The following is a 25457-nucleotide window of genomic DNA, read 5'->3' as shown; positions in this document are numbered from 1 at the left end:
CTCTTAGAGCGGCCCAGGAGGCACCTAGCTCTTGGTATCCCCCAAATCAAGAGGAAAAGGAATGCCATGTGGGGATTGAGCCCCTTCTCTGTTCCTCAGCCCCCACAGGATTCCACATGAATCCAGGGACCAGCATGCAGACCATGGGCCATGCTTGTGATACAGTGTGAGCACAGTGCTGAGACCAAGATACCTGGGTCCTCCTTCCATCCAGTACAGGGTTTCCCAGGTAACACCAGGGTATGGCAGGTGAGGGCAGCCTAGGCAGGTGCAAGAAGTGAGCAGGATGTAGGGCTCAGTCCCCACAGTTCCCACAGCTGCCACCATCCCCACACCAGGAGAAAACACACAGACACACAAGTATGCCTTAGGAGAGACCCCAATTTTACTGCTTCTGACTGAACATAGTGAGGTCTCTGTGGAACACAGGCCCAGGCTCCCGGGGTCTGGGTGGGGCACTCTCTCCATGGCTCTGGCCACGGCAAGAGCTGTTCTCCAAGGGGAGGCTTTTGACCTGATGAGTCCTGGGGTCATCCTGGCTCAGGGTGCCCCCTGGGGCTACTGGCTGGGGCTGGGCAGAGGTGTGGGTGGTCGGTCCCCAGTGAGTTGGACTGGGGGGCAGGCCTCAGGTGAGATACAGTGGGCCTCGTGCTCCACCAGGCCTGCGGGGCACTGGCAGCCGGGAACGCAGGGCCTCACACAGTGGGCTGCCAGCTCCCCCAGGGGGATGTGCTGGTTGAAGCAGGTGCGGGGACAGGGTGGGCCACATTCATCGAACACGAAGCCTCGGTCCAGGGGACAGCCCACCACTGCAAGTGGAGTGGAAGTCAGGGTCACGGGGGCACGCCGGCGGCCCTCCCGGTACCTACCCCATCCAGACCTGAGCCCTCTGCGCCACCCTCTTCCCCAGCATGCGCAGGGCATTGCCCCCTCACCGCAAAGCGTGGGGCCCCGCCAGGCAGGCGTCACCCCTGCCTGGCGACAGTGGCTGGCATAGGCTTCCAGGGCGTCACAGAGGCAGGTGTCAGCCAGAGAGCCAGGGCCACAAGCACACAGGTCATACACGCAGGCGGCAAAGAAGGGCTCTGGCGGCACCACAGCATGGCAGCGACTGAACGGGGAGGACTTGAGCACCCCACAGCGGGCATTGGCCTCACGCCGGGCACGGTAACCTGCTGCCTTGCACGGGTCCACCTCACGGCCCTTGGAACACGGCCGACTAGGTCCAGGCCCTTCTGGGACCTAGGTGGGAAGAGTGACCCTGATGTGACAGCATTCACTGGCAGCTGACCTTTGTGTGCTATGTTCTTCAAAACACTTTCCACCAAATAATTTGGTTTAGCTTCAATCCTCCCCACCCCCCACAAGAATAGCAAAGGGAACACCACCTACTTTCTCTTGTTCCTATTTTACAGATGAACAAGTCAAGGCCCAGAGCAGATGAGTGGCTTATCCAAGGTCACACAGCCAGTGAGTGGCAAGGCAGGACTTGTGGATTTAGATGATGCCTCTTTCAAAGGGCCATCCTGCCTCCCCAGCACCAGGACAGGCAAGAAGCCCGCAAATCATCCTGAAGCTGCAAAGACCATCTGTGTCCCCCCACTTTCTATATAGAAGGGCTGTTCTAAGACTCACACTCAACTATGCCTCTCTCGGCTACCCAGCTCCTGTGCCACTCACCTGCCAGCTATTCCCAAACGCAGCCTCTGTGGGCAGGAGCAGCCCCTCGCGGCCCTGCAGATCATCCTGGGCAAAGCCATTGAAGTTCCCACAGAGCCCACACATCTGGCCATGGTAGGAGCCAGGCACGCTCACCTCCACTTGAGACTGCCCGTCCCACAGCACCTGTGCTGAGAGGCTGGGATTGAGGAATGGGGAAAGGTAGGGACCCCAACCTGGCCACAGGTGTTGTCAACACACTCCATGCTGTAGGGGAGGAGAATGGGTGGGTAGAGGCTCCCCATGGAAAGGAGGCTGCTCTGGCCAAAGCCAAGTTGGCACATGCTGTGAGTCCTGGGCAAACAGAAGGCATGCCCACAACTCTGGCAGGAGGGCACCTTCTCCCATTGGCATCCCTGAGCTGGGCCCCTGATGAAATGCAACCCACTTCCAGAAATTCACTTTCTCGTGGGCATTAGGACCTCACAGAGGATAGAGCACAATTAGAGTCCAGATCAGAAATACGGACAAGCCTTATTTTATGAATTTACAAATTGTACTTCTTGCCAAAGGCAGGGTGAAATGTACTCTTTCACATGGGAGTTGGAAGGAATCTCAGAAGTCAGCTAGGAGACCTTGGCTGACATCCCCCCCAATCTTTCCCCCTTTTTACCAACTAGAAAACAGGCTCAGAGGGCGTTGGTACTGGCCTGAGTCCCAGTGTGTCGGTGGTGGAACCAAGATTAGAAACTAGGCTCAGAATGCCTTTCATTGCACCCAAGGTGTCTGACCATGATTCCTCTCTTCCCCTCGGAATTCAGCAGAACTTTCTCACCTCCCTGGCCTGATCTGGCCCTGAACCTGGCTGGTATTCCCATTCCCTCTACACAGATCCAGAGGCCTGAGCAGGTCGGAAGCTCCCACGCGCCCCCTGGCCCTGGCTCTGCACCTGGAGCCCGGGCTGGGCATGCAGGATCAAGGTGCGTCTCCGCAGCTCCACGTACAGCAGCGGCTCCAGTAGGAAGGGCAAGGTCACCGGGCGCCCGTCCACCTGGAGGAGGGAGGCAGGAGGAGGGGCGAAGTCGGGACTGTCGAGTGGACAGCGAGGACCGATGCTCGCCGCCGGGTGCTCAGCTCTGCTCACCGTGACCGCTTTGCCCTGCAGCAGCCGCACTGCCACGCCTCCGAGCAGCACCGCCACCTCCTGGGTCCAGGCCACACCCCTCCGGCCCCGGTTATCGTTGGTCACGTGCACGCTGTGGCGTGAGAGGCCCAGGTGCAGCGGTCAGCAGGGCCAGGTGTAGGGAGTTAGGGAGAAGGCGGAGGGGGCTGCGCACCTGAAGTCCCCTCGGCTGCAGTCCTTGGCCAGCACGTAGCTGCAGCTGCCCTGGAAGTGCAGCAGGCGGCCGTCGAAGGTGCGGTAGTGAGGGTCTCCGAAGGCCATGCAGGAGGCGGGGCGCGGCAGGCAGCGGGGGCAGCAGCTGCCGGGACTCAGGGCCGGGGCCTCGTCCTGGCCTCAGCCCAGACCCTGGTCAGACACATCGCGCTCCCCGCCGTGCCCCACGCAGATCCCCTGGGACCGAGGATCGCCCGGAGTCTCCCGGGACTCCAGCTTCGCTCCGGGCTCAGCGCGAGCGGGCTCAGGGCACCTCCTTGTGGCGGCGCCTGGAGCCGCACAGCCCCGGGTCCCCGTCCGCTCCCCGCGCGGCCGCCACTACCCACGCCCTGCCTCCTCCCGCCGGGTTCCCAGGACCGCGCTGCCACGTGCCCCCGCCCCCACCGCCCCGGCCGCGGCACTCACGGGGCCACAGGAGAGCGGCGGGCAGCGCTGGCTCTGGCAGCGCACGGTGCCGGCCACGCAGGAGCAGGTGGTGCAAAGGTCCACGGCCCAGCGCTCCCCCGGGGCCACCGCCCGGCCCTGGTGCTCGCACGACCGGGCGGGGGCTGAGGGGACAGGAGCGGGGGAGGGTCAACTGCCTGTCCCTCGCACTGGGTCTCACTCGTCCCCAAGTCCCACCGTCTGGCTGGCACCTTGGCATCGGTCACAGCAGCGGCCAGCCTCTCGCACCTTCGCCCAGCCGTGGGGGCAGGAGAGGGCGGGGCACTCCTCCAGGTCGCACTCCACTTGACCCCGCTGAGGACAGATGTTATTGCTCTAGGGACTTTGTGCAGGGCCTGGGGCCCCTGGCCTCATACTTCTCGGGGCCCTCTGGGTCACCTTCTGAGGCAGCAGCCCCTTCTCTCTGCCCCTGCCCAAGAACACCCACTTCATGTCCAAGTGAGGGATGAAAGCCAGCTCTTAGCTCCCTGCCCAGCACAGGGATGCCGCTGCCCACTCTCCCGGCCGGGGGGGGGGGGGGGGGGGGGGGGGGGGGCTTTTTCTAATTATCTCAAATACCCCATATTCACTGGCCCAGTGTCTTGAGACTCCTCCCTTTATCCATTTGTAGGGCCCTCCGCCCCACCCCATGCCCGCCTACCACCCAGCTTACATGGCAGGTGCAAGTAACACAAGCATTGCTAGGGTCTTGCCAGCTCTCTCCATCTGCCACTCTCCGGCCCTCGGCCTCCACCACACATTCTGAGCAGGAAGAAATGAGGATGGGGGAGCATTGTCTTTCCAGCTGCATCCTCCTCTCTGAAGCTTACCCTGAAGGCCCACCGCAGCCAGGTGCCCACACCATTCTACTAACACCCTGATGGGCATCCAGATGACCTACTAGATGGCAGGCCCTACGCCAGTATTTGGGAAATGGGAAAGGTCCCGAAAGCCCAAAGAGCCAGAGGCTGGAACCTTCCCATGGGCCAGCTGCCAGCTCAGAGCAATGCCTGGCCAGTGGGCCTGAAGTCCTTGAGCCCACTGATAAGCCTCGCGCGAGGCCTTGAGAATCCAGAGGTCATTCCCTGCTTTCCTCTGTTTTCTACACTCCAGTGAACCACTCTTCACTTCTACAAAAGAACGAAGACTGCATTTGGAGTATAGACCCCAGGTCGCCCACTTAGCCTTTGGATGCCACCCTTCCTGTCTATCCCAGGGCTCATGCTAAGAGGATGCAGGTAAGGCTGGCATTCACCTCGGCACTCGGGGCAGCATCTCCCAGGGAGGGTATGGCGCTCTGATGGGGGACAGCTGAGCTCAGGACAGTCCTGGCGAATGCAGAACCACGTTAGATCCTGTGGAAGGACATATGAACACCATCGGTAGAGGGAGGGAGCAGGGTGTTGGGAGTAGACTTAGGCAGCTATGATACTCAAGGTAAGTGCGTGGACATTGGGTCCTTGGGGAGCCTGGACCTGCCACAGGAGAGGAGTGGCTGCCACAGCCTATGAGGGAGGAAGACAGAGCTTTGGGAGTCCCCGAGGCAGAAGGGCTCACCTGGCACCGGCAGGTGTAGCAAGGGTCCGGCGGGGCCAGCTCAGACCCCAGCAGGCCTTCTGTGCAGTTACTCAGCGCTTCTGTGAAGACAGGAACTCAGCGTTGGGGGTGGAAGGGGGAATCAGGGGGCAAAAGCCCACTTACCCACTGTGTCCCCAGACTTTCTAGGCCTAGGCATACTCATATGCCCAACACCTTGATTCCAAGAGGATAAGTCCTCTTTCTTCTGGGGCAAAGAAAAGGTTGGACTTTTTAAAAAGAACTTTGCAGACTACTAGGGTGGAAGGCCTGGAGATGGACAGGGTGTGGCTTCCTTAGCCTGAGGTCACTACAGACCATCAGGACACCTTGTCTGCTTCTTCGGCTATTTCCTTTCCTATTACCTGGTTAAAAGGGCATGAGGAAGCAGAGCCAGGTGGGGACCCCAGGTTCTAGTCCTGGCTCCAGCATTGAGTGCCTGTGCCATTTTGGGCAGACTAATCAACTTCTCTGAACCTCAGTTTTCTCATCTGTAAAAGTGGAACAATACCCCTCAGTGGGCAACAGAGAATTAAATGGGATACTGTTTATTAAAAGCACCAAGTACAGTGTCTAGAATGCAGTAGATGCTTAATAAATTTGGTCTTCTTCTCTCCCCTTGAAGCACATCCTAGCAAGTGTGGGTAAGAACTGTTCCCCACCCCTGTGGCCTCTCTGGTCTCCCCATTACTGCTCTCAAGAAACCAGCAGCCGACAAAACTCCTGCCTCCATCGCCACCTGCTGGGCAAGATGCTCCACAAACTGTGCCGGGCTTCAGAGTCCAGGGATCTCCGCCAGTTTCCCCATTTGTCCTAGGTTGGGGGTGGTGGGGTGCAGGCCTCACCTGCCAGGGCATGGGCTTCCAGAATAGTCCATTGGACTCAGGTAAGAGTGAGAGCTAAGGCTGCAGAGGAGAGCTGGCTGGCTCTTCCAGTATCACTCTGAGAGTGGCAGTCCTACCCTCTTTTCTACCCCCATATCCCGGGAACTCACGGGCACACGTGGGGCAGCAGTGCTGGGGCCCAGGGGGCAGGACCTGGCTGGTGGGACAGCCCACCAGGCTGGGACACTGCCGTCGGTGACACTGAATGCTGGGGGGTCCCTCAGGCTGCAGCTACAAAAACAAGTGAGCAAAGGTGGGTGGGTCCCAGGCCCTGAAAGCTGAGAGACACCCTCTTTCCCTGGGCTCCAGGCCCTTCCATCTGTCTGCTGCGCCTCCTCCTGGATATGTCTTGGGCAGGTTAAACTCCAGTGAGGCTCCCCATCTCCCCAGGGTGCCCCTCACCCCATGCTCTAATTCCCAGAGGTGACGTCCCCTTCTCTCTCCAGTTACTTGGGCCTGAACCTTCATGTGGCTGTTGACCCTCCTATATGCCATCCTCCTCCCCTGCCTGCCAAGTCTCCACACATAGGCCACTGAACATCTGCTCCAAATGGCAATTCCCTAACATGCCCCGCAACCACTTCCCAGGTGTCTCCCCTACCTCCCATACATACCCACCCTACACCCCAGCCAGGAGGGCTTTCCCACTGCCTGCCTCCCCAACTCCCCACACTTGGTGCCCATCCCACCCCACACTTCCTGGCCCTGCTTAGCTCTTCACTCCAAGTCCTGCCTCACCTTCTGGCCACAGGGGCACAGTCCTGTCTCTGACCCCCACAGTGCCTGCTCCCCACAGGGTCCAGGCTCCCCCCTTGATGTTGCCGTCACCCACCTCACAGAGGCATACTTCACACGGGTCTGCCCCAGGCTGGAAGCTCTCCCCTGGTTCATACTTGTGGCCCTCATGCTCACAGTCTTGGGGTGGGGGGCAGAAGCAGAACAGGACCAGGGAGGCTTTAGGCTGGCAGGAATGCCAGGGGGCAGGGTCATCTGTCCCCACAGTGCCCCCCAGCTCCAGGGGTGTGTGTGCAAGAATGGGGCTCACTTCTAGAATAGCCCGTCTCTGCCGCCCAGCCCAGTTCAAAGGAGGGAGATGTTGACCAGGGGCTGCCTCCCTGACTTCCCTCACCCGGTCCCCAGGCTCCAGTACCAGAGCATCGTGGGCAGCAGTCACTGAGCACTTGGTGGGGCTGGGCACAGGAGCTGATACACTGGACGCGGGCACAGGTGACAACGCCCTCATGACACATGCAGGAGGAGCAGGGGCTCTTGGGGTGCACCCAGCTACTGCCTTCAGGGTGCTCCTCCCCATGAGCCAGGCAGCCTGCATCCCAGGTGAGCAGGGGTGAGCTCTGAGTCTTTGGTTCTGCATGTATGCCCTTGTCTCCCCAACCCTGGGTGGTCAGCAGGGCATGTGGGTACCAGGAGAGGGATCTGCACAGATGTGGTAGGAAGGTGGCCTGGGACAGAGCTCCTGTCTTGGTGCAGGGGAAAGGCCCGGGGTGAGGGTCAGAACACCTGGGTTCTTATCCTATTCCATGCGTGCTTGCCTGCCAGACCAAGGACTACAACAAATAGGAGCCCAGTACCAGCAACGGTACCTGGCATGCAGCAGGTGTGTAATAAGTGCATGTGGAAAGAATGAAAGGCTCCATTGCTAAGCATGTGCCCAAGGTAACAACCTCTCCAAGCATCAATCTCCTCACCTGTTAAATGGGGATTTCATCTGTCTTGCCTACCTCAAGGGCACATGAGATGCTGTGACAGTTCTGTGGAAGCTATACCCTGCTGAGCAGTGTTCGGGGCAAGGGCCAAGAGGCAGCCTACGAAAGGCTCATATTCTAGTACCAGACAGTGAAGATGTAAATCCTGACTGCCACCTACTAGCTGCATGACCACAGGCAAGTTATATGTTATCTCACTGTACCTCAGATTTCTCATCTGTAAAATGACAATAATCACAGTACCTATCTGATCGTGTGTGGGTTAAATGAGATATGTGTCAAGTGCAGAGCTCAACAAATGTTAATCGTCATTATGATGATGATGAATAGAGTGTGGTTATGAAGCGGGGCAGTTTTGAGGGGGTGATGGTCTGGCCAGGCCAGGGGCAGAGAGAGGAAGGAAGAACTGAAGACTACCAAGGAGGAGCGTTCAAGGGCCAAGGTGTGGCAGGGCCAGCAGGGCGGAGGGCGGGGGTGGGGGGCAAGGGAGAGCTAGGAGGGCAAGGAGGGGCAGGTACAGGGCATCAGACCCAGGGGCAAAAGCAAGGGGGCAGCCACATGGGGCCGGGCATACCTCTGCAGCGAGGGCAGCAGCTCCCCTGCTCCGTGACCTGGAGCGGGCAGGACAGATGAGGGCACGGCAGCCGCACACAGCTGACCTGGCCAGCCTGCAGGAGATGTGGGTTCCCTGACCTGCCCCCTAGGCCAGGTACCCCAGAGGCATTGTGGGCCTGCCCCCACTGCTAACCACTGTGCTCCCTCCCTGCCTACCTGACAACGACACCACTCACAGCTGCCTGGGGGCCCCTCAAACTCTTCCCCGTCCCGGTGCTCCTGGCCCTGGGAGAGGCAGTCTGTGGGAAACATGTTTCCTGGGCAAAGGGCTATGCCACCTTGCCCTGTGCAGCCTCAGGCTGGTAGACACAGGCGGGGAGGGATGAGGACGAGCATAGGGTGCAGGGGGAGACTGGGGCAAGTGGAAGGCAGCTCACTGTGGCAAACAGGGCAGAAGCAGGGTCCTGGAGAGGGGTGGGGGCAGAGAGCCGGAGGACATGGCTTCTTCTGGCAGCGCATGGATCCTTCCTGGGGGAGAGAGGTCACACTGCCACTTCTTGACTCCATGTCTCACCACCTCAAATGAGGCTACACACTGCCCTAGGGTGGGGTGCCCGTACTGAGCCTGCCAGGTTCCAACCCCCATCCCTTGGCCCAGTTGCCTTCCACCAGATGGTACCCTGTGAGATGGGGTGGGAGGAAACAAGGCCTTCCTGGCCAGAAAGGAGGATTGAGGGATGGAAGGTTACCAAGATTCCAAAAGGCCACCTCACCTGGCAGGTGCAGAGGGAGCAGCTGGGGTCAAGTGGGTCAGGAAGGGTCTCTCCAGAGGCTGCAGTGACCCCGTGATAGAGGCACCCTGGCAGAGGAGGAAACATAAAGAGCAGCCATGAATGCAGCCTTCCATGGCCACACATACAGCTGGGCCCCGGGACCTCCACCAAAGCCAACATAGACGGGAGACATCAAGTGTGGCCTGCAGCAGCCACCAAGGTGAAGGTGGGAAGAGAGACATTGCCTGGCTGCTGAGAGGGGCAGGCATGACGGGAGTGAGGACTGGAGGTGGGATCTAAAACTGCTGGTGAGCTTCTGTCTGCAGGGCCCATGGGCAGAGGAGGTGAGGAAGGGCACTCCTGGAAATGAAGGCAAGAGGTGGGCTGGGCTCGGGATCATGGGCAAAAGGAGCCGGGAGGGAAGGAAGCTGCCCCTCGTGACTGGTGACTCTAGGGTCTGGGGGCCACTAAATGGGTGGAATCTGGTGATGTGACATTTGAGGAAGGTGACGAGACAATTAAAGAGCAGGAAGTTCTGGAAACACAAGGACCAGTTTTTTAACGAACACAACCACTGGTCTGAGGTGACGGCAGGGACAGACAGGAGGGCCTGGGTGTGGTGTGAGGAGAGTACAGGCTGTGGGTTTGCTGTGTGGCTATCTCAGGAGAGGGGGGACTCTAGGCCCCCCAGAGCTCCAGAAGGGGCAGGAAGGGCAGGTGCTGTCCTACCCTGGCAGGTCGGGCAGCAGTGTCCAGCTGAGGTGAGCGGGTGGCTGCAGCCCGGAGGCTCACAGGGCCGGCGGCCACAGGTCACATAGCCTCCGAGGCAGGTGCACAGATTGCAGGGCTCTCGGGGATCCGGGAACTCCTGGCTGCTCAGGTAGGACTCCCCTAGATACTCACAACCTTCAAGAAAGGATGGGGAGGGGCAGGCAAAGGGCAGAAAGGGAGAGGGATGAACAGTCAGTCCTCTGCTTCCATTCCGAGCTTGGGCCCTTGGGCCCAAGCTGGGGCCTCAAAGACACAGCAACTTGTGGGAGGGAAGGACTCGAGCCAGGCAGGGGAAGGGGGTCAGAGGAGTCTGGCGTGGGGGGACTGGCCAAAGGGCCAACTTCCTCCCTTTTAAGCCTGCAATCTATTGGGAAAGACCCACACAGAATCTGTCCCTAAAGTTAAATACCCAGCAGGCCACTGCCTGGCCAGAAGGCATCAATGTTCCCAATCTGAGAGCTAGAAATAGCCCAGGATGGCTTGGGAGATATGGTTCAAGGTATCCTCTTTCCATTACTCTTTCAAGCCCTCTGATTAATCAGAGACAGGGAGGGATCCTGGGGTGTTGGCAGCCTTGACCCCAGCAGCTTTTTGACTCTTGCTGACCTTTTTAAAAAGAGAGGGCACTTCAGGTGATAATGATGTGTCGGTGTTGGCTCATCAATTATAACTGCATCAAATGCATCCCTCCAGTGGGGGATGTGGATAATGAGGGAGGCTGGGTGAGGGACCAGGGAGTACATACAAAATCTCTGTACCTCCCTCTCACTTTTGCTGGCAACCTAAAACTGCCATAAAGAAAAAATTAAGTCTTAACAGAAAATAAAGAGTCTCCATCTCAAAGCCTTGGCAGGCAAAAGTGTCTGACTTGAATTTAATGTTTTATGTTTAACTGTATTAATATTGATGGTAATCTTCATTCCTGGCAAATCGAATTCATTGACAGTATGATATAAAGACTCTTTTCTGAAAAGATTTAAATTTAAAAATTAATTTGAAGGGATCCCTGGGTGGTGCAGCGGTTTGGCGCCTGCCTTTGGCCCAGGGCGCGATCCTGGAGACCCGGGATCGAATCCCACATCGGGCTCCTGGTGTGTGGAGCCTGCTTCTCCCTCTGCCTGTGTCTCTGCCTCTCTCTCTTTCTCTCTGTGTGACTATCATAAATAAATAAAAATTAAAAAAAAATTAATTTGAAGAAAGACAGTTAACTAAATAAAATTATAGGTGATAGAGGGGTATGTAGCAATATTGCTAGGCTAGTACAAGAATGACCAAAGACTGGGAAATTGGATCTTGTTCAACTGTCTCTTTTTTATAGGAGATATGGTTACATTTACCAATGGTTAAGGTAGTAATGCGTATTTTACAAAACTACAGCTTTTTAAAATGTATTTTTTAATTAAAAAGAAAAAGTAGGCCCAGAGAGGTTATGTAACTTGTCCGAAGTCACACAGCCAAATAGCATCAGCTGTTTTTGTTAGGTGATAGACTCTGCTGGCCCAGCCCTCCCAGCCCCTCATCCCCACGGTCCCCTGCCCCTCACCATCACAGGCAGGACAGCAGTCATCCCTGGCAGGGAAGGGACACTGAGCAGGGGCACAGGCCCTGGGTTCACAGCTGACGCTGCCCTCCCAGCAGAGGCAGACGTGGCAGGAGGCAGTGGGCGAAGGGAAGCGCTCCCCGCTGGCAAACTCCTTCCCCTGGTACAGGCAGCCTAGGGGGGCAGGCGAGGAGGGAAGGAGCGGGGGCGGGGGTCGTGGTGGCTGTCCCCCGGGCCCACAGCCTCCCAGGCCAGGCGGACTAGGCGCTGTCCCCCCACATGCTTAGTGAGAACCCCGACGTGGGAGTGGTGGGCTTGGAGGGAGGGGGATGCTGGGCTGGCGCAGCGTTGGGGGCTGGAGAAGGGGACACGGAAAGAGAGGGGGCCAGGTAGGGCGAGGCTCCCGCCGGGGCAGAGTTGGAGGGAACAGGGGACGGGGGCGGTGGGGGTGCCGCCGAGGCGTTACCGTCGCAGGAGGGGCAGCAGGGTCCCCGGCGCGGGTGGGCGCAGGGCGCAGGCGGGCAGGGCAGCCGCTGGCAGGACGCGGAGCCGGCGAGGCAGAGGCAGCGGCGGCAAGGGGTCGCCGGGCAGTGGAGAAATGCTCCAGGAGCCGGGCCGGACCCCCGCCCCCCGGCCGCGGGCAGCCGGAGGAGGGCGCTGCGGGAGAGCGCGCACGTCGGGGCTCCGGGAGAGCCGGGAGGGGAGGCGCCCCCTGTCGGGGTTGGATCTGCCCCAGGGGTGCGCCGCCTACCGGGGCACTGCGGGCAGCACTCTTCGGGCAGCAGGGCCGGCTCTGGACAGGGCAGCGGCGGGCAGCGGCGGGCGAGGCACTGCACGCTTCCGCTCTGCAACAGGCGGGCGCGTCGCGCCGGGCGGCTTAGTGGTGGGAGGCAGAGGGCGTCCCCGCTCCTTCTGTCTCTGTCGGCCACTTGGGGGACCTGTCCAGGTTTCCCAAGTCCCACCCCTACTCCCCTGGACCCCTCCTCCCACCCGGGGTGGGGGGGGCGGACTGACCAGACAGTGACACTGACGGCAGGGGTCAGAGGGGTGGGGGAAGTCGGCTCCGTTGGGGTACTCTTTCCCTCCGAAGGCACAGCCTGGGAGATGGGGCAGCTATAGGCCTGGGAGGGGCCCCACTCCTCCCTGGTATGCCGCCCTTCCAGCTCTTCCAGCCCACAGATGGGACCAACCATCCAAGAAGACCACCCCTCCTTCTCCATCCCATCCACCTCACCATTGCAGTTGTTCTGGCAGCAGGGCCCAGGCAGAGGGTGGGCACAGGGGGCCCTGGGGCAGGCCCGAGGCTGGCAACGGGCATGGCCTTCCCGACATTGACACTCCTGGCAGGGGTCCCGGGGGTGGGAGAAGCTCTCGCCATCCACAAATACTTGTTCCTCCAGGATGCAGTCTGAGCATTGGGGTAGTGGAAAGGGGCAGGAGAGTGGGGCAAGGATTGACAGTTCTTGGAGTGGACTGAGAGCCCATCTATCTTTGGAGTCCAGAGCCACTGAGGAAAGGTCACTAGGAAGCACCATGGAGAGAGTGGAGGAGGAGTCTGTATATTGCCAGTGTGGCTATCACTCTGAGCACACACGTGTGTGTGTGTGTGTGTGTGTGTATTTGAGCCCATTCACCTGCAGGCATGTGTGCATGTCTCTGAGGGTGGAAAGCCAAGAAGCTCATGCATGCATGTGTTTGTGATACATACCCTGACACAGACTCTCCACGAGGGCAGGGCTCAGGTCACATTGCATGCCAGCAGCCAGCCTCCCACATGCCAGACCCAAATGTTTGTGGCATGAACCTGCTTTATACTGATAGATACACAAGTATATCTGACTGGTGGGGGTATTGGAAGAGGAAATAGAGTCGGAGGGAAGGGTCGTATAGTAACATGAGGGATTAATAAATCTGTACTCTCCCTCCCACCCATACCCTGTGAGATCCAGAGAGTTCCAAGCTGTGTCAGACTGGAAACAATTTGAGAAGGCTGTTGTTTTTTAAGGTATCTGCCAAGCCCATGGGGCCATGGGAGCGCTGGGTCTAGGGCCCAAAAGCCAGACAGGTGTAAGAAGCACATACCTGGGCACCTGGGACAGCACTGGCCGGGTCCACTCTGGGGCCTGGCACAAGTTGTGGGAGGGCAGTCAACCAAGGAGCACCTCACAGTCCCATCCTGGGAGCAGGGAAGAGGGCAATGGGGCCGGGCCCCAGGAAGGGCTCAGCAGGGCAGTGGCAAGCCAGAGGAGGTACCTTGCAGTGGCAGGCATGGCAAGGGCTATCTGCATCTGTGAAGTTCTGCCCATTGGCGTACACTTGGCCATGGTAGGTGCAGCTCTCACAGCTGGGACAGCAGGCACCTGGGTGGGGCAGACTGGTCAGAGCCCAGCTAACCAAGGTGGGCTGGACACAGCAGGGGAAGAAAGCCAGATCAGGGGGGAGTTCTCACCAGGGGGCTGGGTAGGGTGCTGGCAGGGAGCTGGGGAGCAGAGCACAGCCCCACACATGGGCATGCCGTCATGACAGGAGCAGGCCGTGCAGGGCTGGCCATCAGGCTCCCACTGGACCCCCTCAGCAAACTCCTCTCCATCGAGAACGCAGGCTGCAGCAAGGGGGGGGGGGGCTATCACCATGGCAACCTGAACACCTTCAGCCATCCCTGACCTCCCCAGACCACAGGACCCTGGCTTTGCCATCCCCACGGTGGCCTCTAAGCACACACTGGAATGGTTGGTGGGCCCAGCAATGCCCCCCTTACTGTGAAGGAATGCCCTTCCATCTGCAGCAGCTGGAAGCAGCACTCCTTTGAAGCTGCCCCTACCTCTCACCCTCTCCACATACCTGGACAGAGCTGGGGGCCAGAGGCGGGCAGTGTGCAGGGGGCAACTGGGCACTCCTGCTCCTCACAGGAGACCTCGCCGGCCTAGGAGGGACACTGGGTGAGGGTCCTCAAGGAGTGAGAGAGATCTGGGGTGTGAGAGGGTGAGACTGCTACCTGGCAGGAGCAGCGGATGCAGCGCCCACTCTCTTGGAGTCTAAAGGTCTCTTCACTCTGATACTGGTGTCCCTGGTACTCACAGCCTGGACGGGAGGACAGGAGGACCGGGGGACAGAGCTGGAGGCTGACAGAGAAGTCTCACACCACCTCGAGGCATCCACTCTGCCTCCTGATGCTCCAGCCTCCCTGCCTCCAGGATCAAGAGTTCCACCCCTGGGGCCCAGTTTGTCACAAGAAGGTGAGGTGAGAACGTGACCCTCGCCCATGGTGACAGGGCTTATCAAGGACTTCTCCCATCCTACAGTCCAAGGGGGCTTCCCATAGGTCCAAATGCCTGCTCCCACCCCAGGGGCCCCTCCTGGGCCAGTGCTCAGCCCTCTCCTGGTGACTCGAGTCCCCAGCTCACCGTCACAGACTGGGCAGCACTGCCCAGGGGTCCTGCCTGGGTATCTGCAGGGCACAGGCGGGCAGGGCAGAGGCTCACACTGGACACACCCATTCTGCCAACAGGGCCTGGTCAGCGTTCGAGAGGCAGGCTGGGAAGCCGGGCCCTCCCTGCCAGGCAGCCACACTCACAGCGCAGCGGCAGTGCGAGCAGGGGTCCCCAGAGCCCACCGGCTCTCCGCTGCGGTACTCCCGCCCATTTAGGAAACAGCCTGTTGGGGAAGAGGGTGCCTCAGACCCCTCTCAGGAACCCCACTGCAGCATGTCATGGCCTTCATGGGAGACTGGGCCGGGCCAGCCGTGAGTTTTCTGGACCCCCACTCCAGGCTCCCCTCACCGACTCACCATCACACAGCGGGCAGCAGGTGCCAGGCAGGGGACGTGCAGGGTATGGGCACAGGCTGGCACACTGTCGCTGGCGGCACTGAATGTGGCCCTCCTGGGAGGGGGCAGAGGAAGTGGCCATTAAAAGCGGCAGAAAGAGCAGTTGAGTCCTTGCGATCCACTTACTGGATATTGTTATGGCTTAAACTGTGTCCCCTCAAATTCATATGTTGAAGTCCTAGCCCCCAGCACCTCAGAACATAACCTACTGGGACACAGGGTCGGTGCAGATGTAATTACTGGTTAAGATGAGGTCATACTGGAGTGGGGTGTCCCCTCCAATAACTGTCCTTATAAAAAGGGGAAATTTGAACACACACACACACACACACACACACACACACACACAGCAGCATGTGAAGGGGAAGGCAGAAGCCAAGGGACACCAAGGATTGCCAGCAAACCACCAGAAGCAGGAGAGAGGCCTACAACAGTCTCTGTCACAGCTATCAAGAGGAACCAGCCCGATGACACTCTGATCTTGGACTTGTGCCCTCTTGAACCACAAAATGATACATTTCTCTTGTTTAAGCCAATCTATTTGTGGCCCTTTGTTATGGCAGCCCTTGGAAACTAATACAGATGTTTAACCCAGATATGTTTAACCCTGAAGCTCTCTGTGACTCAGTTTACCCATCTGAAAAAAGACAATAATAGTCCTGTCCTCGTAGCCTGTTATGGGAATGAAATGAGATATGGTGTCTGGTGTGACAGCCACCTCTGGAAGCTGCCAAACAGTAGCTGCCGCTACTCCCCAGAGCTGTTCCCAAACAGAGACCGCCCCTTGAGTTCACCACCTGCATCGAGGCTAACTATGGTCAGTCCTATACGTGGGCAGCGAGTGATTCTTCTCACAGGTGTGAGCATGGGTGGTCCGTGTGAACAGGGTGGGAACGCACATGGGTGCAGAGCGGGTGGGTGCCCCATGTCCTGCACAGTGGAGTCCTCAGTTCTTAGGAAGCTGTCAGGGAGCTCCGTGGCTCTGGTTGGAAATACAGCCCTCCTCAGTATGCGCCCTGCCTGGATGTTAGGCTTCCACGTCCCTCCGCCGCTTCCACCCCCAGGTTTTGCCTGGACTGTTGTTCCCCACACCTGGTATCTTTGCCCATTCAGGTTGCTGTAATGAAATCCTATAGGCTGAGGGACTCACAAACCACAGAAATCTAGTTCACAGAGTTCTGGAGGCTGGGAAGTCCAAGATGAAGGTGCCAGAGTGTCTGGTAAGGACCTGCTTCCAAGTTCCTAGACACCTGTCTTTTCACTGTGTCTTCACATGGCTGAAGAGAGGAGGAGCTAGCTCCTTGGGGTCCCTTCTACAAGGACATGAATCCCATTCATGAAGGCTCCACTCTCGGGACCTAAATATCTCCCAAGCCCCCTCCGCTTCTAATACCATCATCTTGGGGGTTAGGATGTCAACATAGGAATTTGAGGGGGGCACAAACATTTTGGAGCGTCTTTTCCTGTTTCTCCCTACTTAAATTCTACTCACCCTTTAAGATCTTAGGTAAACACCACCCCTCCCATGAAGATTTTCTAGATCTGTACTGTCCAATAGAAACATAACACAAGTCACAAGTCACTTCAGATTCCCTCGTAGTCAAATTTCAAAAAGTAGAAAGAAGCAGATAAAACTAAATTTTAACATATTCCATTCAACTCAATATATCCAGAAGTTATTTCAATATACAATCAACATAAAGCATTAATAAGATATTTTACATTCCTTTCTTTCATACTAACTCTTTAAAATCCCATGTGTATTTTTCACTACAGCCGATCTCAGATCAGACGGCCACATTTCAAGGGCTCAGTGGCCACACACAGTAATGGTTACAGACTGGACAGCACAGTTCTAGACGTCTCCAGGTACTCTGCATTTCTCTCTTCCTGGAACTGTTCCTGCCTGTCATATCCTGCCCTCACTCCTGGAGCTTGCAAGCTCTTTGAGGTCATTCACAAACCCATGCTGCATTCCTACTGTGCTCAGAACTTGGCACGCAGACAGGCACAGCCCCGTCTCTGCCTTCACAGTGCCCAGGGTCTGGCCTTCCCCAGCTCTGTCCTCTCCTAGTGCCTATGGGATGTGCCCAGTGAAATGAAGGAATGAATATGGTGGGCCTGGGGACAGGGAAGGGGAGGGGTGGGGGAGCAGTGGTGGGGCTCACCAGGCACTGGCAGATCCGGCAGGGGTCCCCAGGGGCAGTCCACTCCTGGCCATGCTCCCAGCGAGAGCCACCTTCCACACAGCCTGGGGTGGGGGTGAAGACGGGCAGAGAGGAAGCCTGGTGGGAGCCAGCCTGAGTGCCAGCTCCAGCCTGCTCCTACCTTCCTCCACATGCCCTCCGGGCCTCCTGAGCCCAGACCACACCAGGTCATGCCTCTGCCTAGACTCCTGCAGGCTCCCAGGGCCCAGCGCGGCCATGCACACCTCCCCTGCTCTCGGTCCTCCTCATCTCTCACTGTAGGCTTTGGCCATTTGCGCCTGCTTGCACCTTCCCACCTCACACACATCCACTTCACACTGTCAGTCCTGCGCCTTCGTGCAAGCTGGCCTCTCTTCCTGGAATGCCCTAGCTGGACGCTTTCCTTCCTGTGTCCAGGCTGGATTAGGGCTCCTTCCCCTGAGTTTCACAGTACCTGGCACCTGCTTCTCATCCTGCCTTTGCCATGGTATTGGTGTGCGACTCAGCGTCACCCCCTAGTGGTCCACCTGGAGCACCCACCCTGTGTCTCCGTGCACATAGCATCTAATAATTACGGTCAACATTTATAAGGTGTCTAGTGTCATTATCCACACCAATGGGGACCTGAGGCACAGAGTAACTCCCTCAGAGGCACACAGCCATGAAGTGGCAAGGGCAGAATCAGCCCGGGCGTGCTCAGCTCCAGAGCAGGCTTGATAGGGCATCGCTTCTCCACTGACCAGAGCGCACCCCCCCAGGTCAGAGCCAGCAGAATGGGCTCAGGGGTTGAAGAGATGGAGCAACAGCCCTGGGGTTCCAGGGCAGGAGCAGGGCCCTTACCTCGGCAGGTCGGGCAGCAGCGCCCAGGCCTCAGGACCGGCTCAGGGCAGGGGCTGGGTGGACACTTGACAGGCACACAGCGAACCAGACTCCTCTGTAATGCACCGGTAGCTGTAAAGCCACCGGGGCCGGCTCCCAGAGAGGAGGTGGGCAAGGGCCGGACATCCTTGGGGGCGGGGCACGGGGCTGGCATGCAGGTGAACCTCACCAGCAGCAGGTCTTGGAAGGTGTATGACGGGATGCAGGAGCAGCAGGTATGGCCCAAGGTAGGGCAAGGAGTATATAAGAAGGAGCAGGGCCTGGACAAAGGGAGTGGGGACTCACCAGGCAGGAGCATTGTAGACAAGGGTTGGAGCTGGACAGGAAGTTGGCACCCTCTTCATAAGGCTGCCCCTCATACTCACAGCCTGGGGAGGGTTGCCAGGATGACAGGCTGGTCAGCAGAGAGCAGGGTGAGTGGACATCACCCGGGGAAGGCATGACCCCAAGTAGGTACTGGACCCTCAGGGGCTGAGGGGGTGGAGGCGCAGGGCAGGGCGGGAGGTCACCTGGCCGGCAGACAGGGCAGCACTCCCCAGGCGGGGTGTAGCTCTCCAGGCAGTTGAGCTCTGGGCATGAGGGCGTCTGGCACCGCACGGTCCCTGCCTGCAGGGCAAACACTGAGCCCTCCCTCTGTCTCCACTGCCCAAGCTGAGTTACTCTGCTGGCCTAGCGGGCCTAGCAGGCTGTAGGCCTTGACGCCTGGGGGGTGGCAGCAGCTCTGTCTGGCCCCCAGATTGGGGGCCAGGCCTGGGGTAGGCCGGGCATCTGGGACGTGGGTGGTGGCTGGGCTAGCCTCTGATTCCCTTACCTGGCAGGTGCAGATGACACAGGGCTCTGGTTGCCACCTTTCCCCAGATCTGTGGCCTCCAGGGCAGCCTGCAAAACCAGGCCGGGAGCTCCATGTTAGAGACCCATAGCACCTCCAATGGTACCACATCACAGGGTACCATTCAGGCAATAAACAGAAATTTTTATAATTACTACAACTTTCCAGCAGATGGCAGTCAATTGTCTAACTCAAACAATTAGATTTCCATTATTTTACAATAGATAGAAGTGTTGAGGAAAGGGTGCTTTTTTTTTTCTATTTCTTTTTTTTTTTTAAGATTTTTGGTTTTATTTATTTAATCATGAGAGACAGAGAGAGAGAAGAGAGAGAGAGAGACGCAGAGGGAGAAGCAGGCTCCATGCAGAGAGCTTGACGTGGGACTCAATCCTGGGTCCCCAGGATCACGCCCTGGGATGACGGCGTTGCTAAACCACTGAGCCACCCGGGCTGCCCCAAAAGGGTGCCTTTTTAAAAATCTTCACCAAAGATATCAGGTGAACTAGCAGTGGCCTTAAGGCACCACGTATCCTGAAAGCTCTATGTGTGTGCATGTGCGTGTGTGTCCCTTTTCTTTGTGATCCATCAACTCCCAAGACTCCACTCCTCATCTCTGGCCAGGACTCCCCAGACCTCACTGGTCTCCTGAGCCCTTGACCCATCCTTCATACTACTAGCTGTTATCTTGCCAGATAAAATACAGGATGCTTAGTTGAATCTGAATTCCATTTAGACAATCCATACTTTTTTAGTATAAGTATGTTCCAAATATTGCATTAGATGTACTTACACTAAAAAAAAAATGTGTTGTTTATGTAAAATTCAAATTTAACAAGGCCTCTCGTATTTTATTTGCTAAATCTGAGAACCCTATTTCCCTGACTATGAGCTAGTAACATCTCCCAGCAAAGCCACAGCCTCCACCTCCTCCCACTTCTCTTCATGTCACTGGCACCACTCACTGCCTTCCTAGCCTCCCACTGTTCCATGGGATCTAACCAGTCCCCAGCTCCTGCCTGGGCTTTAGAAACACCCTCCCTCTGCTGCCACTGCCATCCCTGGCTCCATGCCTAGACGACTACTGTACTAGCCTGCTAAACGGTCTCTCGCATCTAGCCCAAACCAGATGAATATTCCTAAAACACTCTTTTAAGCAAGCCATGCTGGTTCTGCAGCCTTCAATGGCTCCAATTGCCCACAGAAGAAAGTACAAACTGCAGGGCTTATAGCAGCAATCTGTTCCCACTGGGCCTTTCCAGACTGATTTCCTACAACACATCTCTCCCCACCCTGTTCTTGTGTCCAAAGGGCTGTTAAGTGCTATCTCATTCTGGTGAAATCTCACTTTCCCTTGAAGATCCAGCTGAGATGACCCACTGTCTGTAAAGCCCACCCTGACACAGACTTGAGTGGATTCCCCTGCCTTCCTGCCATCCCCTCTGGCAGTTAACCACATTCTGCCCTTCTATAGGTCTTTTTTTTTTTAAGATTTTATTTATTTATTCATGAGAGACACACAGAGAGAGAGGCAGAGACACAAGCAGAGGGAGAAGCAGGCTCCAATGCACGAAGCCCGATGTGGGACTCGATCCCAGGACTCCGGGATCATGCCCTGAGCCAAAGGCAGACGCTCAACCACCGAGCCACCCAGGCGTCCCTCTATAGGTCTTTTAATCTAGTCATTGGATCTTAAATGTTGTGTTATATTAGCTATCAGTTTGTCTTCTCAACTATGTTAGAAGCTCCCTGAGGGCAGGAAAAAGATCATACAGAGGTTCTGGATCAGTCCCAGGCCAGAGTCAGTATTTGCTGACTGTGCTTCAGTTTTTTGAGTTTTTTTAAAAAAGATTTTATTTGCAAGAGCAAAAGAGAGAGAGACAGAGAACACCAGCGAGGTGAGGAGCAGAGAGAGAAGCAGACACCCCACTGAGCAGGGAGCCTGAAACGGGGCTCGATCCCAGGACCCCAGGACCAAGACCCAAGCTGAAGGCAGATGCCTAAACACCTGAGCCACCCAGGTGCCCCTGTGCTTCTGTTCTGAAGTCGCCAAACTACTGCCAGAGTGAGTGGGCAGGCAGCCTGTGGCAGGTGGAAGGTAGCACGCAATGGCTGTGGGGGCCCCAGAACGAGTGCAGGAGGCTGACCTGGCTCACAGTGCGGACAGCATGCTCCTGGCTCTGGGCAGGGTCCTTCTGGGCATGGTTTCTGGGTACAGGTTATGGCTCCTTCCTGTGGGAAAGAAGACCCTTGGCTGCACAGACATCAGAACCCTGGAAGGCCTGCCTCCAGAACCAAAAGCTTACCCTAGGCCTGGACACAACAGAGGAGCAGGAGGCCAAGGCAGCTCAGGGTACGTGGGCTCCCTTTGGTCCGAAGGCAGAAAAGAGACATCCTACCCCCACCCCCATCATCTTCTGCTTCTCTTGACCCCCAGAAACCATCTCTTCCCGGTACTAGCAAGTTTCTAGAATGGAGAGATCCTAGGAAGGAAACTGAGAGCTTCCTCAACAGAGAAGTGAGGAAGGAAGGGCTGGAAGAAGGTGGATGTGGAACCAAGTGAGGGAGAGGAGGCAGGTAGATGACAGGGACAGATGGATGAGCAGGGACAGGGAAGGGCCACAGCTGAGGGGGCGATGTAGGAAGATAAGCAGCTCCATCCCCTCTGCCCTCCATGCCACTGTTTGCCAGGCCCAAATCAGAAGGGGGGTGGGGTTTGAGCTCCAGAAAATAGAGCCACTTGGAATCAGCCAGAGCCACTGGTGGCAAGGTGTTGGAGGCGGGGCAGGTGGACCCCGTCACTTAACTTCCAGCATACCAGGCTGCAGTGATGCATAACTTAAGTGAGGCAGGTAAGGGGGACAGATATGTGATGTCTAGGTGGGTCACGGGAACTCACCAGGCAGTGGCAGGTGGTGCAGGCGTCTGGGGAGAAGGTCTCCCCATTGCCATAGGCCTGACCATGGTGGCTGCAGCCTGGGGAGGAGACAGTGCTGTCACCCAGGTACTCACAGCCATCCCTTGGTGTCCTGGCAGGCAGATAGGGCAGCACTCACCATGGCAATGGGGCAGGCTGGGCTTGGGCTCACAGTGCACAGCCCCATCCCGGCACACACAGACTGTGCAGGTGTCAGGCTCCCAGCCAGCACCCTCAGGCCAGGCCTGCCCCAGTCCCTGGCACTGGGGAGAAGCTGGGCGGCGGCATTCACAGGACTCCAGCTGCCTCACCCTCGCCTGCAGCTCCTTGTTCTGGGGGAAAGGGGTAGAGGGGAAGGTAGGAGGTGCTGGCTCAGTTCCCACCCAACCCTGCTTTCCTTTAACAACACAAGACCTAAAAAAAAAACAAAAACAAAAACAAAAAAACCCACAAGACCTGCCTCCCCCGCCCACACTCACAGGCCCCCAGCAGTACCTGCTCTCCGAGTGCCATCATCTGGGCCTCCAGCCTTCCCAGCCGTTCCTCCAGGGGGCGCCACTGCTCCTGGGGGGCCCCAGCAGGGGCTGAGGAGTGGGCTGGCTCCTGCTGCTGGTAGTCCTGGATGTCAGCAAGCTCAGGGGGCTCCCTGAGGATGACCCCACCTGAGGGGTACAAGAATCCAAGGTGGGCCTGTGGGTAAAGGGCTAACAAGGTTTCCTGGGTCCTGTCTTCCAAACCATGCAGGGGAAGAGGGTCACCCTGTGCCCTACCCCTGTCCACCTGCCCACCCACCTTCCAGAGAAGAGATATGGTCTGTGAGGGTGCTGGAGTGAGAGCATGGAAGAAGAAGGGAGAAGGTGGACAAAAGTCACCCAGACCAGCTTTCCCAAGTAGCAAGAACCTTTGTCAGGTATCAGCCCCAGGGACCCTGACCTGCTGGGGACATGGAGAGACTAGAGCAGCCTGTGCAGGTTGCAGCCCAGGAGAGGGAGATGCTGCATGAAAGGCGGGGCTGCTTTAAGGGGCCTGCGGTCTCATGTGAGCAGACCAGGCCCTCCAACCCCCTGTTCTCATCCTGTCCTCATCCCATCAGCAAAGGCACTGCTTCCTGAATGTGCACAGGGAGGGGCAACCGCTCCCTCTGCTCCACCTCTACCCCGCCCCCAGCCTCGCCACTATTTCTGGGCCTGTGGTGGAGGGGTTTGGGATCCCACTTTGGGACCCCCCACTCTGCATCTGACAGAGGTTCTTGCTGCCGGGCGGGGGTAGCCTGACGCTGAGGACATCCCATAGCCCAGATCCTTCCTCTGGGTGAGGGTGGGCAGTGGAGGGTCTGGATAAGGAAGAGGAGGGAGAGGGGAAGGTCTTTCCTACAGAGGCAGCTCATTAATGAGGCCAGGCCTGGGGTGGCTAAAAGGGTTTCTCGCAGACACCAGTCCTGTAAGGCAGAGGCCGTGTCACCCACTCCCCACCCTGGCTTTTCCAAGCAAGGACTGGAGAGTCTAATTTGAAACCTAAATTGTCTTCTCTCTTCCAAACCTGTTTTGGCCTGCCTGAGTTTCTTGTCTTGGTTGCTGCCATCCCTACGGACTCAGAAATCTGGGGCTCAGTTTCCCTCTTGTGTACCCCCCAACGCATCAGCCTCTGGTCTAACTCAGTTGTCCTCGACCCACTCCTCCTTCTTCTCCTCTCCACTCTCTCCACTCGGGAGGCTGAATCAGAGGCGTCCTCCCTGCCTCCACCTGCTCACCTCTGGCATCACTTCTCTACGTCTGATAGTTCCCAGCGGGAAGTCCAAATGTGACCTTTTGCAAACGCCACCCATCTTTTCAGCCTGCCCCGCTACTCCCCACATCTGGGTTCTAACACCCCAACAAATGCCGGCACCCAAGCCTCTTGTGCACATCCCCATCGCCTCCCTTTGCGGGTATCCTGTCACCGCGAAGGTGGTGTGGCTCCTGTAGGGGGCGCGCTTCCCGGGGCCCTGCAGGGCGGCTGAAAATGAGGTCTCAGCGCCAGATACCCTCCATCGGACTTGTCACCCCCCGCCCCCGGTCCCTCCTCTCAGGCCACTCCTCCAGGCCTACTTAAGCAGGCACAATAAGGGCGTCAGGGAGAGGGTGGGGGTCCTTCGGGACCCTCAGGGAAGATAGGCCAGCCGCTTGCTGGAGACGGTTTCACAGAGCCCGACTGCTCCCCGGGGAGCTGTCCCGGGCGGCTCCCCTGTCCCCGCCGGCGGCCAAGCCCTTGCGCCGACCCCTCTATTCCGGCCTGAGCCCCCGCCCCCAGGAGAAGGCCAGACGGGCTCAAGTCAGCCCCCCGAGCGGGCCTCCTTCCTCCCCGCTTTCTCAAGACAAATAATTAACTTCAGACTCCCAGATCCCAGGGCAGCCTCTCCCCCACCGCTGCCTGCAGGAAGCCCCCGCCCCGGGCCTCAGCCCCCTGCGCCCCCCCACGGCTCCGGCCCGACGGGGAGCACCAGGACCGCGGCGGCCCGGGCGGCGCTCGCACCCTTCGCGGGGTGGGGAGAGGCCGCCCGTCCCCGCCCCCCCCGGCCCCCGCCCCGGCCTTCGGCGCCCCGACCTACCTCCGCCCGCCGCCGAGGCCAGGGCCAGGCTCGCGAGCTGCAGGACGACGGCGAGCGGCGCTGCCCGGGGCCCGGCCATGCTCGCTCCGCCTCGCCGCCTGCGGTCGCGGCCCGGGCGCCGGGGGGCGGGGTGGGGACGCGCCAGGCCGCCTCCCACCGGGCTTCGTTCGGGGAGGGCTCTGCTCCCGACGGCCGCGGAAGCCTGCGGTCCCTGCAGGGGGACGAGGAACCCTGACAATGAACGCTGCTTCTTCCCTCTGAGGCCCCCGGACGGCGGGTTCTCCGGCCCCCCTCCCCTTGGGGCCACTCCTTTGCCCGGGGGTTCCCAGGTCAGCTTCCTTCCTGCTCTCGGGAGAAGAAGATTGTGCTGGGTTCAAAGCCCTATTCGGCCAAATCCCTGTGCCGTTAAACAGACGCCTAATCGTGCCTCGGTTTCCCTGTTTGTAAACTGGGGATTATAACTTCTACTTTACAGACTGGCGGTGCAAGTATATAAATAACTTAGGGTAGTGGTTGGCACATGCTAAGTGCTCAGTAGAGACAAGCAACAGCAAAGGTGCTGCTCCAGGCCTCTGAGATCTCCTGCTTTCCTCCTCTTTTGTTCCACCTATGCGTTTCCTTCCTAGACTCTACCCACCACCCCTACCCACCCCAGGAACCCCAGGCTTGGCCCTAAATGCCAAGGCCTCCCTTTGCTGGCTGGTCCCAGTCTATTCTCCAGTTCCTAAACTCAGGCCTGGGGTGGGGAAGAGCCGGGACTGGGGGCAGGGCTGGGCCGTGGGCTCAGCCGGCAGAGGCATCCAATGGGAGGAAGTGAGGAAAGCTGGCCTAGAACTTCTCAGTGCAGCTGGGAAGCAGGGGGAGAGCAGGGATGCCGCCCCTCCCCCCCCAGCTCACAGGCAAAGGGACTTTGAAGGTGGAGCCATGAATCCTGCC

General features: G+C 58.2%; 1 protein-coding gene across 5 annotated transcripts; it reads right to left on the bottom strand.

Annotated features, from left to right (window-relative positions):
* Positions 1-361: 361 nt before the first annotated feature.
* On the bottom strand, positions 362-24619 carry KCP (kielin cysteine rich BMP regulator). 5 transcript variants are annotated; one of them, XM_038556567.1, is made up of 41 exons: positions 24522-24619; positions 22430-22596; positions 22074-22266; positions 21917-21993; positions 21165-21249; positions 19003-19070; positions 18701-18797; positions 18477-18559; positions 18153-18246; positions 17295-17377; positions 15088-15181; positions 14875-14954; positions 14705-14798; positions 14296-14381; positions 14142-14223; positions 13750-13902; positions 13554-13660; positions 13383-13476; positions 12535-12708; positions 12315-12397; positions 11767-12145; positions 11304-11474; positions 9719-9895; positions 8990-9075; positions 8654-8744; positions 8433-8515; positions 8236-8329; positions 7088-7261; positions 6770-6852; positions 6048-6168; positions 5036-5115; positions 4734-4833; positions 4152-4240; positions 3691-3793; positions 3461-3603; positions 2997-3169; positions 2804-2915; positions 2609-2710; positions 1681-1845; positions 936-1242; positions 362-809 (listed from the first exon to the last, which is right to left on the bottom strand). In XM_038556567.1, the coding sequence occupies exons 1-41, from the start codon at positions 24598-24600 to the stop codon at positions 559-561; spliced, it is 5157 nt and encodes a 1718-aa protein (XP_038412495.1). In that variant the 5' UTR covers positions 24601-24619; the 3' UTR covers positions 362-558. The 5 variants fall into 5 exon arrangements, 4 of the variants coding, with proteins under 4 accessions (XP_038412495.1, XP_038412496.1, XP_038412498.1 ...); XR_005369310.1 differs by lacking the exon at positions 362-809 and having other exon boundaries at positions 1105-1242; positions 1681-1858; XM_038556568.1 differs by lacking the exons at positions 21917-21993; positions 22074-22266.
* Between the last annotated feature and the right edge of the window lie 838 nt (positions 24620-25457).

Source organism: Canis lupus, chromosome 14, assembly GCF_011100685.1.
Source record: "Canis lupus familiaris isolate Mischka breed German Shepherd chromosome 14, alternate assembly UU_Cfam_GSD_1.0, whole genome shotgun sequence".
Taxonomy (NCBI): domain Eukaryota; kingdom Metazoa; phylum Chordata; class Mammalia; order Carnivora; family Canidae; genus Canis; species Canis lupus.
The sequence above is the reverse complement of the archived record's forward strand: the minus strand, read 5'-3'. Positions and strand labels throughout refer to the sequence as shown.

Bases quoted from the DNA above. Each gene is read 5' to 3' on its own strand.
- KCP (XM_038556567.1), bottom strand. From the start codon at position 24,600: ATGGCCGGGCCCCGGGCAGCGCCGCTCGCCGTCGTCCTGCAGCTCGCG. The intron at 18,247-18,476 runs GTGAGTCCCCAC...GGTGCATTACAG, and splicing joins GTCTACAATGCTCCTGCCTG to AGGAGTCTGGTTCGCTGTGT. The intron at 12,398-12,534 runs GTGAGGTGGATG...CCCATCTCCCAG, and splicing joins CTGCCAGAACAACTGCAATG to GCTGTGCCTTCGGAGGGAAA.